The following is a 16,754-nucleotide window of genomic DNA, read 5'->3' as shown; positions in this document are numbered from 1 at the left end:
CTTGGATGTTTCTGGGCGAAAACTCTTTTGCCTTCCGCTCCTAAGGCCAAGTATAGGATTGACCTTACTTTTTTATCGGCCTCGTATCTCCTCATTCCTCCGAATTTTCTCTTTTCTTCTGCTAGTCTTTTCTCTTCAGCGTGTTCATAGACTCGCATTGTTTCTTTGTTCCTGGCCTCCCTGGATTTCCTCTGTTGGTCAGTTTCTGACTCCTGGGCGCCTTCTAGGATTGGTAACGTCGTCTCCCCTTCCATTGGTTCTTTGAGATTATCTAGGTCTAGGTTTTCCTTCGCGATAATGGCCAAATGAAATTGGTCTATCCAATTATTCCATTGGGTGGGGGGTTCAACCGTGTGGTTCGGCCAAAAGGCGGGTATTCCCCTCAGGTTCGAATCAGTTGTTGACTGCGCCATAATAAAGAGTTAAGATGTACCAATGGTAACTTGAGTATCTAACTAAAGTTAAAAGAGGATAAAAGTAATGTTTGAATTAAAACTGACTGTAGTCTAAAAAGAGCAACTAGTGACTCGAAGTCCACTGGACTTCGTAGAGTTATTATTGACTGGTATGTAATTAGGTCATAGAGGTCAAGGTTATAACATACTAAAAATACTGAATCACAACAGTCCACCATATTGATTTTCTAAGCTCTGTCAAATCACTATAAAGACCCCCCATTTCGATCAAATTTTCTGCACTCAAAAAACAGGCCAAAACGCGTTTTGAGGTTTTTTTCGGCGCGTTTTTTGGCGCGCGCTCCCCCTTCAAAATTAGTAAATATTGGCGCCAAAGGCGCCTTTAGAAAAATTTTAGGGTCAGTCAGCCAAAAATGGATATCTCAAAATAGTACAAAGGGGGTCCCCTTTGGGTCGACAGGGGAGCGAATCCCTGAAGAAGGAGGCGTCCGCACCCCGCCCCCTTCCCCCTAAATCCGCTACTGACTATCTGATACATATCGATGCGCTGAAGTCAAATTTTAAACTAAATTCCACTACTGATCGTTTGTTGTGAAATGATGGAGTTTTAAGTCTTGCCAATTTAAGATACCTAATGGGCCAGAAACTCATTTTTTTTTAAATGACTGGCTAAGGCTGCCCGAATTACTGCGGTCCAGAAATCATTTAAATTAGGCCCGTTTTAAATGAGGCAAACTAATTGATTTAAAAAGTATGCCAATAGATGTTTACATTTTTGAAATTTTAACAAATTTGAAAAGAAAATTAGTTGAGATACCGTACAGTCAGAGTTTTAAGGGCTTCAATCTGCTACGAGCAGTCTTTTTTATTCTTTACTTTTTTTAAGTAGCTAACACAGGACTAACAGCAAATTATCAACTCCGATCATTTTTCTGATACTCCTTTTTCATTTTTTTTAAAGAAAATTGTCGCAACAATTTTTAAAATTAAATAAAAACAACGCACCTTCAAATAAGTTCAAAGTGACAAAATTAGGCTCTTTTTTGACTTCTACCCTGCCTGCGAATATTTAAATTTTTTGTTCATATTTTCGATTTTTACAAATGGCATGCGGACTAATTAGGCCATGACAAGCATAATCTGTCTTCATACTTAACCTTGCAAAGCCCATCGTTAGACCATAAAATCGATGTTTAAGTGAAGTGCGTGATGAAAAAAGCACAAAATTAGAAATAAGTTTACCGATTCTAATGACATCGAATTAAAAACTTGCATTCTGGATATTGAACATCAACAATTAATCAAAGTTTTATGTCTAACGCTTTTAGTGATTTTGTTGAGCAGTTTTATATATTCTGACTTAATTTAGTTATTGGGAATCGCAATTTTCTCTTCTTTCAAATAATCTTTCATCAGCCCTAGTTCTTGTGGGTGTTCTTTCAAAGCATCCATCACTTCTCCAACTATCGACTGCAATCTTGTTCTCCCGTGTCTTAAGTTAATGTCTCGGTAGCCAGAGGATCCTGGATCTAGTCCCTTCACGCTTCTCTGGACAGCAGCCCTGGCTCGGTTTAGCTTCTCGTTGATAGTCTTTTGTTCGGTTTTGGCCTATTAGATAAATTCAGGTCAGATAAATTGCCTACAAACCAAGCTGACAGCATGTACAATGAAAGCATGTACAAATTGAGACCAACCAAATATTAATCTAAAAAACTTTTACCAGAGGATGAAAAACTTGGTTGTTTTTAGTTATCCCCCTCCCTATTGCAAAACAGGTGGGGGGGGGGGGGGGGGATCCTTACCAGGTAACACATTAGCACATGCTTGAATGTTGAATCAGTTCTGGAAAACTCTGGGTACCGTAGGGGGAATAATTAAAGCCATCTCCGACCTTGTCATTTTTAATATGTGACATGTGAGTACATTATTGCTAAATAAAACCAACGTTTTATCTAATGGTGACGTTTTTTTTTCAGAGTAACTTGAAACTATACTTGATCAAATGTTATTACTAATTATAACTGAATTGAAAGTTAAGATATCTGAGTAAGCTTTCATCTCTTTCACTTAGAGGAAAAGAAATTACTCTTTATTCTGTAGTTTTTCTACTTGTCTTATTCACCTTGCGTTTATACTGTTATTTTTCTTTCTGCAGTTTTTCATTCTGTATTAATTTTCTATTTGATTAGAAGGAAGTTCCTTTTTAAATATATCTGACCTTAGAAAGGACCAGTGTCTTTTCGGTCAGGTATTCCTGCTGCTCCTCTATCTGTTTGTCCATCTTCTGCAGTCGCTCGGTGCAGACCCCTCTCTCTTCATTCAACTCAGCCACTTGGTTTCTCTTATAAGACACCTGAAGTTTTCATGTGATTCTCGAACTAGTTTCTTTCCTGGAAGTTTTTTTACTGCAAATCATCGGATAACTCTTTCAAATTTTTTAAAGATAACTCTTTAAAAAATCAATGCTAGCCCAGGATGACCAAAAGTCACATCTTAGAACTTTTGTTGAGAATCTTAAATTTTCTATAACAAAATTAGACTCAAGATGGGAACTTTTCTTATAAGAAAAATGTAAGATAGTGATTTTTAACATTAGAAAGATCTAAGACAGGAGCTTTTCTCATGAAAAAATAGTAACATTGCTCTACAAAAAAAAAAGGAATTGAATAGGTTTTTTGTTCCGACCATTTGAAAACTGGGTAGGAACTTTGCTTCGGGTGTTTTAGTTTTTTCTGTTTTTTTCCTGTTTTATTTAGTTAATTAAAATTTTAATTTGGATTTTTTTTCATCAATAACTCGAGAATCAAAAACTTAAAAATTTCAAAAAAAAATCTAAATTTTTATAACAATTTTTTTTTGTTTTTCAAAAACTTTTCCAGAAAAACTGTTGTCCAATTTACCTATTTACTATGACTGTCGAATATGCTTAAAAGGTAGTTTTTTATTCACATGCTTTTATCACATCTTGCAGAAAATGACGACAGTAATTTGAAAAAAAAAATCATTTTGTGGAACATTTTGTGATATTTGCACAAAAACCGGCCATCCTTGATGTAAAGCGGAAAACTCAAAACAGACTTTTTTGATATTTAATGTCAGGCGAATAAGACAGAAAAGTTAAAGAGAAAATAAAATTCTAGAATTTGTGTACTTCTTTTTTGAGTGACGTCAGCTTTTGTTTCAGCTCCAACATGGTCTCTTCATGGGCTGCTGTCTCTTTGCTTTTCGCTTTTGTTTTCCCTTCATACTTTGCTTTCAAAGCTGAGTTTTCAAGATCCAAGATCTTAAGTGTGTTGAACAAAGCCTCTAGTTCTTTCTCTGCTCTTAAATTAACCCAAAATGATGGTGAAAGTTGCAAAATTTACTGGAAAAGATCTAGCGTTCTTCAAAATGAATATGCGTGGTGTGGCTAGGTTACAACTTCTGCCCGCCATACTAAAATGTTTGCACGATGCAGCGAGACTTGCCTAGAAATTTGACGTGATTCCTGGATTGATTTTACAACAATAAGATTTTACTATAATACAGATTTTACAAAAAATTACCCGCAACACTTTTAAAAAATTACCCGAAAGTGCTACTCGGCGCAATCTTCAAAACACTGGTGGTCCAGCTGAAGCTGGAAGTCCAGTTTTGATAACTTTTAAGATGGTTTCGTATTGATGCGTAGTTTTTAAAAAGTCAAAAATTGGGTTTTTCTCATTGTTAAAATGATTTCCCTGCCATAAAAAAGTAATAGCCGCTCATGCGGCAAAAATGCCTACAAAGGGTGTTTTGATTGAGACCTTAATCTCAGATTGAGCAGGGACGCTCAAAAAGAAAATGTTGAAAAAATGGCCAAAAGTTCCTTGAATTTGAAACTTCCAAAGACCATGAGCAGTATGGTTTTCCACTTTTTAACCCCACGTTATTTAACCACCTATGTTTATACACCTACTTTATAACCCAGTAACAAGATAGCCCCACACAATCAAACTCTTTTTAAAACCAATAATTTGTTTCAAATTAAGTCCTCCTTCTATTATAACAGTATTCTAATTAAGTGTACTAACTGAGGCCTGAGAATCCATTCTTAATTCAGATGATGCATCTAGCATCTCAAAAATAATTGAATTTCGATTAGCTAAATAAATAATCCCTCATTCAAGTGTGTGAAACAGAGATAACCTACATTGTTTTAACTGGAGGCATCAAAAATCTTTTAAAAATTTTACATAAAATCATACTGCTTGACACTTCAGCCATTGTGATACCGTTTTTGGATATATATAATACATGAAGCGTCCTTCCAATTTACTCTATCTTCCAAAAGCAATTAAATTATAGTGGTGTCATGCCAGGAGTACTATTTAGCAAAACCTTTAAAATTGTAGTTTCTATAAATCACCGAGCGGGCAAAAGTTTGCAAAAAGAAAAAATTTTGGCGACTAAAAAAACAATGCGAAATATTATTCATGTTTTTGAAGAAAAAAAAGATATGCAATTTTTTTTGAGCAATGGTGAACTTCAGCTGAAGATTTGTTAATATGATCTTTAATTTTTTTTTAAATTAATTTCGAGAAACATCCCAAAACGTTCCTTTTTTCTGGTGGGACGCTAGGTTGGTACTAGGGGCTGGCAAACCCTTAAAACAAGGCGTTATATGCTGACAATTCAAAAAAATTCGACAAATTTGACAAACTCAACTAGACTAGGGGCTGGCAAACCATTAAGACAAAGTGTTGTATGCCTCAATTTGAACAAAATTGACAAACATTAGGTAACTTTTGTTTTAAAATGATCGACATTCGATTAAATTTTAGACTAGATCAAATTTTTGGTCACAACTAGTTGCTTTCCATTGGTTCGTTTGAATTCAGCCAATCAATTTATCTATAGCATTACTTTTTTCAAGATCATATTCAATTTTTGGAAAATCGTATCATTTTTGGTGATTAATTTGAATCGTTCCCGACGGATTTGCTTTCATGTTCATATCAAAGTCTAGAGTACTGGCAAGGTCTCTTCTATTCAAGTCTAAACCGCATTTAGCAGCGTTTCGTTTTGTTTTGCAAAGTTTTTGCTTTTAAAGCTTTGATTTTTACCGACGCTATTGTTCCGATTCTTTTCAAAGTAAGTTTCAATTTGGTTCTAACAATTGGTATTAAAAACGAATTAACTGTAGTTGGGTTTTCTAATTTTGGGGTCATATAAGAGAAGGTTAAAAAATATGGTTAAAAACTCGGGGTGATAAGCTTGGAAACCAGGAGTACTGAGACATTTAGAAGCTAATGAAATAAGCAGGTATTCAAAGCAGAAAATGATTTTTATATTGATGCAAATTTGAAGAAAAAAGACAGTGTGCTTTGGTGAAAATTCAAAACCTTTCTAAAGCGTCTCGGAAAAACAGAAAAACCAAATGTCATAGTTTTTCTGTTTATTTTTATCTGTTATGTCAAACAAGAGTTTTTGAAAGGCATAAGAGGAGCTAACAAAATTTTCGCTAATTGAATCAAACAAATTAACTTCCATATTCGATTAGGCGTGGTTAACTCAGAGGCGAATATAACATTTGAAAACAGACCAAATCGATATTCGGAGCTACATCACAGCTTTAGAATGTATAATTTCCAAGCTTTTGAGAATGGTTTTTACTAGAAAATGTTTTTCAACGCAAAAGTAGCCCTTGTTACGACCACGAAACAAAAAACATCTTTTAATCGAGTTGGTTTTCTCCAAGCAAATGCAGCGATACAAAGAAGTCGTTCAAGGTGTCTTGAAATGAAGTATTCTATCATCGCCCTTTCAGTGTAGTTCCGCAAAATTTAAAACAAACTATCCGGTTTCATATTATTTGGCCATATTAGTTTTGCTTCTCAGACAAGTTTTCACTGCTCATTTTCATTGACCAGCAATTTTGAAGAAGAGCGTCCAAAAATCATTTTTATCCTGAACACCAGTTTTAATTCACCTTATCCAATACTCCAAAAAGCATTAGGTAATTAAGTTCTCTCAGCTATCTTAGAAGCAAGTGGAAAGCAAAAACCTAATGGTTTACTTAGAAAAGGTAAAAAGATTGCGTAAGTTTTGAACAACCGTCTGGTCAAAAAGACACCTCTGCAAGCACACCGTTTATGAAATTTGTATGTTAAAGAAATTTGTAACTTTTTTAAGACGTATAAAAAATGTCATCGGAGGGTCGCAAAAGATTTTCAGAGCATTCATTTTAAAAAAGTTTGAAAAAACAAACAAAGAAAATCGATTATTCCTTAAATCGTGATTCACTCACTTTTTCACGTCTTTATCCAACTTGTCCCCTTGATTTTTCAAGTTTTCACGCTCCTGAACAAACTCCGAAAGTGCCATTTCTTGGGACGCCTTATTGGGCGTCCGAGCCAAAAGCGTCTCGTAAAATTTTCTCCTTTGTTCGAGTTGAACTTGCTTTTGCCCTAATTCGTGGTTTATTTGCGAGTTGGCCTCTCGCAGCAGTCGAACTTCGTACGCGTTTTGCTCTGCTGTCAACTTCATTAAAAGCTTCATTTCATCTCGCGTTGATTCCATAAAGTCTAACTTATCTTCACGATCGTGTAGTTTTTCTGCAGTCGTTTTTTCACTTTTTTCTAGAGCCATTACTTTCATTTTATGCACACAGAAATCTTTCAAAGCTTCTTCTTTTTGTTTTTTCTTCAGTCCCAAAATACGAACTGCGTTTTCAATATAAAAGTGCTCATGTTCTCGGTCGGCAGTTAGCGACTCTTCGAGCTCTCGGCTTTTCTCGTATTCCTGCCGAACTAGCTTAATCTCAGTGCGTTGGCTGCCGACTTCCTTCTCGTATCTTCGAACTGTCTGGTTCAGTTTCTCGAGCTATAAGCATAAAAAGTTGTTTCAAAATAATTTTTCCAAGTGCTTCTTTTCTAAGTTCTCCAAGTATTAACACAAAAATTCCAAAGATGGGGCTTTTAGGTGGTCAAAATTCATTTAGTCATTTAGAGTTTCAAAACACAAAAATAGCAAAAGTATATATAAATCTATAAGAATAAACCGAGTGCTTCGAACATGGAAGATCTTCCCAAGATCATAGTTTTTTATGAGGAGTATATGGCTGAAAAATTTGTGGAGCAATGAACAATCGATGAAAAAATTGTTTCACATATCATCGATCAATGATCTGTTGATACTTGTGACACATACATTAGCCCTGAGCTGCTTCATCTTCTTCTTGAGTGAGTCATCCTCCACTTCGTCCTCTCTGTTCACACTCATCTGCTGCACTGCCACCTGCATCTTCTGCACTGTGTACTCCAGCACCACCATCCTGTCCAACAGGTGCAGCAGTTCCACGTCATGTTTGTCGTTCCTCCTCTCCACGCCAGTCAGGATTTTGGATAGTCCTGAAGTTTAGGAAACTTTTTTTTAGCTTTTCTGTTCAAAGTTTTCCTATAAATTTTACTCTGACTTCTATATTTCGGTTCGAAAAAGTGAACATTTTAATTGATTTTTTCTCAACAATAGGTGGAAAACTTGCTAAGAAAATGGGAAACAAGAGAAATCAAGTTACAATGAAACAAAAACATAAAATCAATGGTCCTGCTGCCGATTAAAGCAAAAGAGGTTGAAAAATTGCTTACTGATTTGAAACCTAAATATAGTCCAGACAGCTTCGAGACTTTTTTTATTTGAAAAAAACTAATGCCATCTATTGTTCCGACATTAGGAAACTTGTTTTTACTGAGTTGTTTCATCAACATATATTTACTGAGTTGTTTAAAAAAAAATTCGATGAAAAATACCTTCCAAAATACTTTAAATTAGCAAAATTCATTCCTTTTTACAGTGAAAGATGTCATTCCCAGCCACAAAATTACAGACCTATTTCATTGCTTCCACTTGTATAACTTCCAGAAAAAGCTATTTTAAACTGAATTATGAGCTTCCTGCAAAATCAATATTTTTAAAGAAAAATCAATTGGGATGAAGAGCAAAAAGAAGTATCATAGACGCAGTGGTGTCAATGACTGAACTAAAAAAGCCGACTGAGAGAAAGGAAATACTATCGCGCAATGTACATTTTCGGATCTAAAAAAGGTTTTGACACAGTATATTACGAGTTATTAACTAAAACTTTTTTTTCCTATGGCTTAGGTGATCGAGTGTTTGATGTAATGAAACTAAATCTACAAAACAGGAAACAGTACACCCAAGTTAATAAAAACACTTCAAAAGAAAAAAGGTAATTTTTGGTGTCCAACAAGAGTCTAAGCTATGTCCACTCCTTTTCATTATTTTTGTAAATGATCTAGATCCTGAACAAAAGATACAAAAACAGATTTGTATGCCGACGTTACTGCAATTTTAACTACAGCTTCAAAAAATTTCGATCGAAAAGAGCATCTAAAAGTCTTAGACGAGACTAGTCGGTGGCTTAAGAGCCATACACCTACTCTGAACACTGAAAAAAACTATAGCATTCAATAAAAGCAGACGTAATATAAATTTTGAGTTTCAAATGAATCAAATGGCAATTGAAAAAAAAAATAACAAATTCAAGTAATTAGGTATTACCATAGAACCTGATCTCAGTTTTAACGGTCACACAGAAACTCTTAAGAAAAAATTGAACACATTCTGCGGCACATTTTATCAGCTGCGCAAGACTTAAGCCTTATCACAAATGATAGAAGCTTAAAAAACCTATGTTCAACCTGTTATTCGATACGGCGTAGTATTTTATAGCATAACGAATATTACTAGAATCAATTATCTTAATCAGACTCTTAGAAGACTGTGCCGAATAATTTTTCACAAAAAAAGTTAGAGACACTAAAGCGTTCAACTGGAAATTATCATCGTTACAGTGCTACTGATATACATCTCTATGAACTATTTAAAATGTTAAAAAAATTAATTAGAAATGAAAACAATGTGGAAATATTCAGCAACGTAATTTTGTCTGAAGATCTCAGCAAGGTTAGCAATAAAAGCCTTACTGCTAGACATATTACCATAAGCGCTCACAAAAAAACTAAAAAGTTAATAATCATCCGAAATAAGACAATGTTCAATGCCTCACACCGAAATCAGGTTGATTTCAAAGAAACAATATTTGAAGCCTCAACCACAGAAATTAACAAAACATATCACAAATTTTTGGACAATTTCATAATGAAAAATCACGATATGGCAAATTTTATATCCAATTGAGGTGAAGATTCTCATATTCATGCTTTGGTGGTTGTTTTTGATTTAAAAAATTTTCGTTTCCTTCGTTTTTCTCAGCTTCAAAGACTGTTCTGTTCATCAACAGTGTAGTTTTATATATATCAACATATGTATTTTATAATTTTATATTTTCACATGTAAAGTTTTTTTAATGTAAATATATAATTATTTATATAAATATATGTGTATATAAATATATATATATATATATATATATATATATATATATATATATATATATATATATATATCTAAAAAAAATTCAGCTTTAAATAAACTGAGAATGTTTCCGCACAGAGACGTTTGAAAACAGACCAGTTGGTCTAAAGGCGTTCCCTTCTCTGAGTCTTCACGAGATGATATAGTTATTACCAGTATCTCATACTAATCTACTAATTTTTGAGCTTGAAAACAATTTATTATTATTATTATTATTATTAAAACTCTTTAATTAGAACTAGAGGTGTATGTTAATTTATGAGATTCCGAAGAATCATAAAAAAATGCCCAATCATGAAAAAAAGTTGTGGATGCAGTTCTAGAATGGGAGTAGAACTTTTGCCGCCCTGATGCATGAACACATAACAGTGTTCTAGTTTTTTATATAGGACAATTTTTTTCCAGGAAAAGGACCAACATACAAGCTGTTCAGCTCTTCACTGAGAAGCTTATTTTTCCGATTGGTTCTCATGAAGCTTTCCTGCTTGTGAAGGGGCGAATTTAGGTTTTTCTCGAAGGGGGTGGGCGGATTTTCAAAAATTGATTTTCCGAGCTCTCTCAAGGCACTACAGGAAATCTGTTTTGGCTAAAAATTTTGTGCCGCAGGCAAAACAGGCCAAAAAAGGCGTTTTTAGGCAGTTTTTTAAAAAATTAGTATATATTTGCTCCCACCTCAAAATTGGTTTATATTGGCGCCAAAGGCGCCTTTAGAAAATTTTTAAAGTCCGTCACCAAAAGAGAATATGTCAAAATAGTACAGGGGGGACCCTTTGGGTCGGCAGGGGAGCGAATTCCTGAGAATGGAGCGTCCGCCCTTCCCGCCCCCTCCCAAATCCGCCCCTGTGCTTGTGATATTTTCTCTCAAAATAGTAAGAATAGCCCGTGCCTTCTATTTCGTTGTGCATTCGTCTCTCCCTGTCGTGCATCTGTTTCAGTTTGTTCTGCAACGAGTACTTCTCGCTACTCTTGTCCTCCAACAACTTCCTCTGTCTCTCAATCAACTTCTCACATTCCACGTGTTCCAAGTCTGCAATATAATTCAGAAATGCCTAATTGCCGCAAAATTGTTAACTTAGAGCAACTTAAGCGGCCAAAAGTTTTTTTAGTTTAACTTTGGAACGTTTTTCTACATGCTCAAATTAGATAAAAATTGGTTCATTATAGGTTGAGTAAGCATTTATAGGTTTATTATAGGTTTGATTAACTTCGTTCAGATTCGTTCACCTAAAAAGATTTTGTCAACAATTTGTCATTAATTAAACAAAATATCCTTGCGACAAAACCTTTTCGTAGTTAAAAAACTTACAAGAGAGCAATCAAAACGGGCTCAAGTTTTCCCAGTCAAAATAGCGTAAAGTTAGGGTTCACTAGTTTAACTGGGTTACAAATCATTAATTTATGATAAAATAAATCATTATAATGCTAACCTATCTTCGCAAGCTTATCTTCAGCATTGAACTCTCCCCTTTTGGCTTTATCCAACTCCAACTTGCGCATCTCTTTTTGGGCAATCAGATTTCTCTCCCACTCTTTATACCTCTGATACTCTTCTTTCAGACATCGGATATTCTCTCGGGTCTTGAAAAACAGATTTTTTGTGATTTGGGTTCAAAAGTGATGGCAGCAAGTTGAAACTTGTCAAGTTGTTTGCTACAAAATTAACTTCCGTAACTAGTATAAAAAAACTATAATTCAGAACTGGAAAAATCTTTTTCAAATCTAAAATTGGTTGTGAATTGTTAAAATAACGCTTTGGTACTTCAAGAATGAGTTTTTTCAAATGTAACTTCAGTTTGAAAATTTGTTTTTCGTGGTTACTTCGGATCTAAACAGATCAATGTTTTTAACACAATTTTGCTATTTTAGTAGTTCTGTACATTCCAGCTTCTGCCAGCTGCTAGTAGGATTTTATCGATTTTATTCGAAGCCTGCTGGAATACGTTTTCCCAAACATGAGATAAACATCCATAATGCATGAGTAGCGCATGAAACTCAAAAGTTTGATAGGTCTTCTATCAATTTTTGAAAACAAGTAAATTAGTTTCAAAAAGGCATTGGTTTTGAAAGTATAATTTAAAAAAATAAATACTGGACGCTTATTCCAAGAAGAGATTTTTTATTGGTGTCATAATTTATTTAATTCCAAAACTGTTGTTTGACATAATAGTAATTTATTATTTCCGTTATCTGAACTTAAAATGTAGGTTTTCTTCGAAGTCAAAAAATGACATTTATCAAGCCATCGAGTTAAAATAGATGAATTTGAATGATTAGTAACCAAATAAAAAACCTCGCAAAATCCCATTTCAGTTACCTCTGCAAATCAATTTGAAGGCAAACGATTTGAAAAAAAAATTCAATAGGTTTTCAAAAATGGTAAAAATAATAAATTTAGAACAGCCAAAACTCAAAAATAAGAGCCGAAGTTCATTGAAAATCAACGATTATTCTGGATTCCCCATAATCTGTTATATTATTGATCATAATCGGTTATAACATCATTTACTATTCAGTATCGATAGAATTACAAAGTTATCAACTCTTATTCATTAAAAGTGGATTATTTTCCAGTTTTTCTTTAAGTCAATATAATCCAGTATAATGGAATATAATCATTACAATGGATATTTGAGAGGTTATTGATAAAATAAGATTTTATATAATTATAAGTTTCAGTTTTTTCAGTTCTCAATTTTTGGCGGCATATCTTTTTTATTTTATTTTCTTTTGTTAAAACGGTCACTCGCCCAACCACTCCCCTCACGTTCAGGTAGAATGATTAATGGCTGCACGGGTAGGGATGGGGTTAAGGCTCCCATGGTTGAACTCATGCTTACCCATTAACTCATGGATTAACTAATGGTTTAACTTTTAAACTCCATTTTTATTACCACCCCAGTTTACCCCATACCCCTAATTTATCTCATTCCCCCCGATTAGAAAACGTGTGTGGGGGTGGTTAAAAACTTAGGAAGATTTAAACGAAGGGGGTGTCATTGAGTTTGTTTAACAGGTGGGAGGAAGTGAATTCGGGCTGGTAAACGGAGAGAGGGGGAGTAAACATAAAAATGAGCTTTGTCAAACTTTTTTTGACATTCTACCCTTTTTGCTTGTTAAACTGTAAAAGACATGGCATAGAATTTCCTGCGAAATGGATTAGTATTTTTTTGATATTATAATCAATTTCGTGGTCTGAATTTTTCGTCTTTAATGCATTATAATGATTTATTTTTGTCTCGGAAATCCATTATAGTCTATTAAAATCCATGGGAGCTCAGTTTGTGTTGGATACTGAAAATACTGACTAAATTTTTAACCAATTATTCAATCTTAATCACAAAAAGATTAAAATTACATTTAATTTTTCTCGACACTAAAATAACTCTTTTCTATGTTCTCACTCAAAACAAAGAACGTCTGAAGGGCTTCAACTTTCAAAGCTAAAATTAAAATTTGACACTCTTGCGTAAAAATTCTAGCCTCCCTCTTTTTTAATACTGAGCTGCTTTGATTTTTCCTCGTTTTTTTTGGGCTAGAACACGTCTGAAATAGTTTGATTATGTTTTCTAAATTGATCACATTTTCCCCGCTGTGAACCAATTTGTAATTTTGCGTCAAAAAATTCGAATTAAAAATGTTTCTGTGTTTGTGAAACTCAGATCGCTTATACAGTTGGTTTTGATTTTCCGCAATAATTTTTCGTTCACAACAAAGCACAGATTTGGACTAAAATTTTTTTCTAGATACCTTCCTTGAACGTAGACAAAATCGAAATTGAAAAACAATTGGACCCGTTTGATCAAAAAAAAGTTTTTAAAGTGTATGATGTTCGCTCAATGTTTTGTAAACTATCCTTTCAATTCGGAATAGGTTGAATGTAGTACAGAATATTGACTAGCCATTATATCGCGATGAGTTCTCAGATACCCAAAAACTATCCGTATGTTTTATAAAAACATACATGATTAATTTGAAAATGTGTTTAGGGGAACACAGTAAAAAAAGTCAAATTGAAATTATTTGGATTTTCTAAGAGTTTCTTATTTATAGTGATTGTTGTGATAAAAATCAACTTTACTATGATACTTTTATTTTTTTCATTTAATACCAAAAATAACCGGTTGCTAGTGAAGTAGCAAAGAATTATCCGGCCATATTCACCAAAAAAAAACTTTAAAAATTTTGTTTTTATTTTCTCATTTTAGTGATGTCTCTCGTGAGTGGTGTGATGAAATAACAATACAATCGTGTGAAAAATTTGTAAACTAGATATAATTCACAATAGTTGTCTTTGAAAAATGATTTACAAACAATAAAAAAAATTCAAAAACTTCTTAATACCTTTTGAATCTTTTTTTTCGCACAATAGTTTTAAATTTTTTGTCAACTAACTTTTGCCTAAAAAATCAAGTTTTTTTTAAAAATTCTAACTGGCTACCGCTAATCGATCGCTTTTGTCACTCGAATTATGACTAAAACTCAAAAATTTCAAATCGGTTTTTGTCCTGAATGGGACAATTTTTTGAATTTCTATGTCGTTCGAATCGGAATAATGGCTTTATCATGATATATCGTTTTATATATGCCAATTAAAACTTGCGGTACCTGTTTTTGCTTAGAAAACACAAAAAAGAACAAAAAACAAAAAAAATTACAACGTATCCAAATAAAAACTCTTTTTTCTTTTTTAATGGTCTGAACAATAATCTACTCTCACAGCATGGATTAATCTCAGACGAGCAACAAAAAATGCAATCATAAAGTTTCGACTCAAACAATGTTCAGCATTTTCCATTTCTTTCAACTTTGTGTTTTTTCGTGAACGGTGTGATGTTGATGTTAGTAATAATCAGTACAGTTTTTTCTTCAAAAAAAAACTGACAAGCACAAAAAATCATAAATAAGATATTCCAATAAAATTTCTGAAGTTTTTGTATTTTTTGTTGCAGAATTTTTATAGTATAGCCGAAAAAACGCTAAATGAAGCTCCCTCAAAATATTTTTCCTAAAATAAAACTAAATTTTATACTGTTTTAACTATATTTTTAAAAGGCTTACTCGCTCGCTTTATTTGCTCGAAGACTTTTATAATTTTGAGAAGTTTCTTGTTTTGAAGATTTTTATGCTAAATATTATTCTAAAGCTAGCCAGTTTTTTTTGCATAGTTGATTAGGCTTGGGTACGTTTGGCAGCATTTCCGAAAGTACAGTTTAAATAGAAGCAGAAAACCATTAACAGATCGCACCTCAAAATAATGCGAGATCGATATGGTTTTGTATGTGATCATCTTTTGCCGTGTTTATAACAAACTACAAAAAAATTTCAGTGAGGGCATGATAGCAAGTTTTAGATGAGTGTTACTTATTTCATCCTTCCTCATAAAAATATGGAGACATTTAGACATTGTTTCAATAATTATTACCAATATGATATGACGAACTTCTATGCTTTCGACAAAAGAAGTTTAACGCAAACAATTTTTTGTTATCGATTTCTATCGTGTTTTGAAAGTTTTTCTCATGTAAGAAGTATGATTAGTATTTTTCTAGATAACTCATGTACGTGTTTGTATAATTACACATTGCCTTTTATGGTGGGAATCACAGGCAGGGAATCTACTTGTGTTTTACATTGAGTTTGGCCCAAAATGCACCATCATTATCTTGCAGCTATTCAGTTATTGATACGGTATTGATGATGTTTGCTCAACATTAACCTACACTAATAAAACTCAGCCGGAATTTTTTTAAAAAAATCACATAAACCCTATGCAAGGGTTCTCGGTTAAAAGCCGAACTGTTCGTTTGTTGATCTCTTAACTCATAGTCTTTTTACGTGGATAAATAGTGCGTTAAAATAGTGACCTTCTGCAGACTGTTGGCTGTACTAGTGACCGCCCTCTGCATGACTAGACTCTGCCTCAGTAACTCGTCCATCTCCCCCTCCACCCCTCTCTTCTCCTCCAGCAGAGTCCCCTTCTCCCTCTCCTTGGAGTCTATTTCCCTCATCTTCTCTTCATTCGTGTCTGTCATGTGGCCGCTGAAGGTAGCTTGCTGCTGGCAGTAGTCTTCTCTATCGTCTGCCTAATTGTTTTTTTTTCTAATTAGAAACTCTAAAACTATTCTAATCGATATTTACTTTTTTTTAAATACTTTGTACCAATGCCCTAAAATTTTGCTCGGTCGCTGCAGAAAATTGCGCTAAACATTATCGTACATTGTAGGTTTTGCTGGCGAGTTTTGCTAGATTTAAGTTGTTTTTTGTTATATTTAAAGCTTGGTATTTTTATTAGTTTGCAAAAAAAACTATTCGAATGCCGTGTTACCGTTTTACTGCCAGTTGGAATACTTACAAGCAGATGAATAATTTGAAGTATCTTAGTAAGAAAAGTTGGTTCATCCCGCATTGCGATTTGAGAGGTTAATTAAATGAGGTCAGGGTTATTGCAGTCATACCTCGTTCAAGATCTGGTCCAATGCCTTCCTCAACTCCCCTATCTCTCTGTCTCTCCTCTTCTGCTTGTCAATCACTCCACTCCACTGCTCCACAATCTCCCTCCGCTCATCTATCAGTTTCTAAACAAACAGTCACAAACAGAGCTCAAATAGAGGTCAAACAGGTCAAGGTCAAATAGTGATTAAAATAAAAATCAGATTCAAATGCAATTAGAAGGAAAAATAAAAAAAATTAAGGAAAATTGGATGTTAGCAATTACTTTAAACATCACAAATTGTGGTGCCCATTTCTTCCTTAGCAATATTAAAACAATTTATTAGGGAGTAAAGCGTTTAAAAGTTTTACTCTATCTTTTAGGGATCTAAAGCTATAGCTCATAACAAACTTTAAAACTTACCTGAAAATTCTCGGCCTCCACATCCAAACCAGCATGCAGTTCGCTGGTCTTCGCCCTCTCTTCCTCCA

The 16,754-nt window shown here is 33.9% G+C and overlaps 1 protein-coding gene across 1 annotated transcript; it reads right to left on the bottom strand.

Annotated features, from left to right (window-relative positions):
* Positions 1-1,781: 1,781 nt before the first annotated feature.
* LOC134851965 (coiled-coil domain-containing protein 39-like) lies at positions 1,782-15,769 on the bottom strand. The gene is made up of 8 exons (XM_063868240.1): positions 15,698-15,769; positions 11,261-11,411; positions 10,720-10,860; positions 7,587-7,786; positions 6,685-7,259; positions 3,568-3,739; positions 2,635-2,769; positions 1,782-2,024 (listed from the first exon to the last, which is right to left on the bottom strand). The coding sequence occupies exons 1-8, from the start codon at positions 15,767-15,769 to the stop codon at positions 1,782-1,784; spliced, it is 1,689 nt and encodes a 562-aa protein (XP_063724310.1).
* Between the last annotated feature and the right edge of the window lie 985 nt (positions 15,770-16,754).

Source organism: Symsagittifera roscoffensis, chromosome 7 (genome assembly GCF_963678635.1).
Source record: "Symsagittifera roscoffensis chromosome 7, txSymRosc1.1, whole genome shotgun sequence".
NCBI lineage: Eukaryota > Metazoa > Xenacoelomorpha > Acoela > Convolutidae > Symsagittifera > Symsagittifera roscoffensis.
Note: the sequence above shows the minus strand (reverse complement) of the source record. Positions and strands in the feature narration are given on the sequence as shown.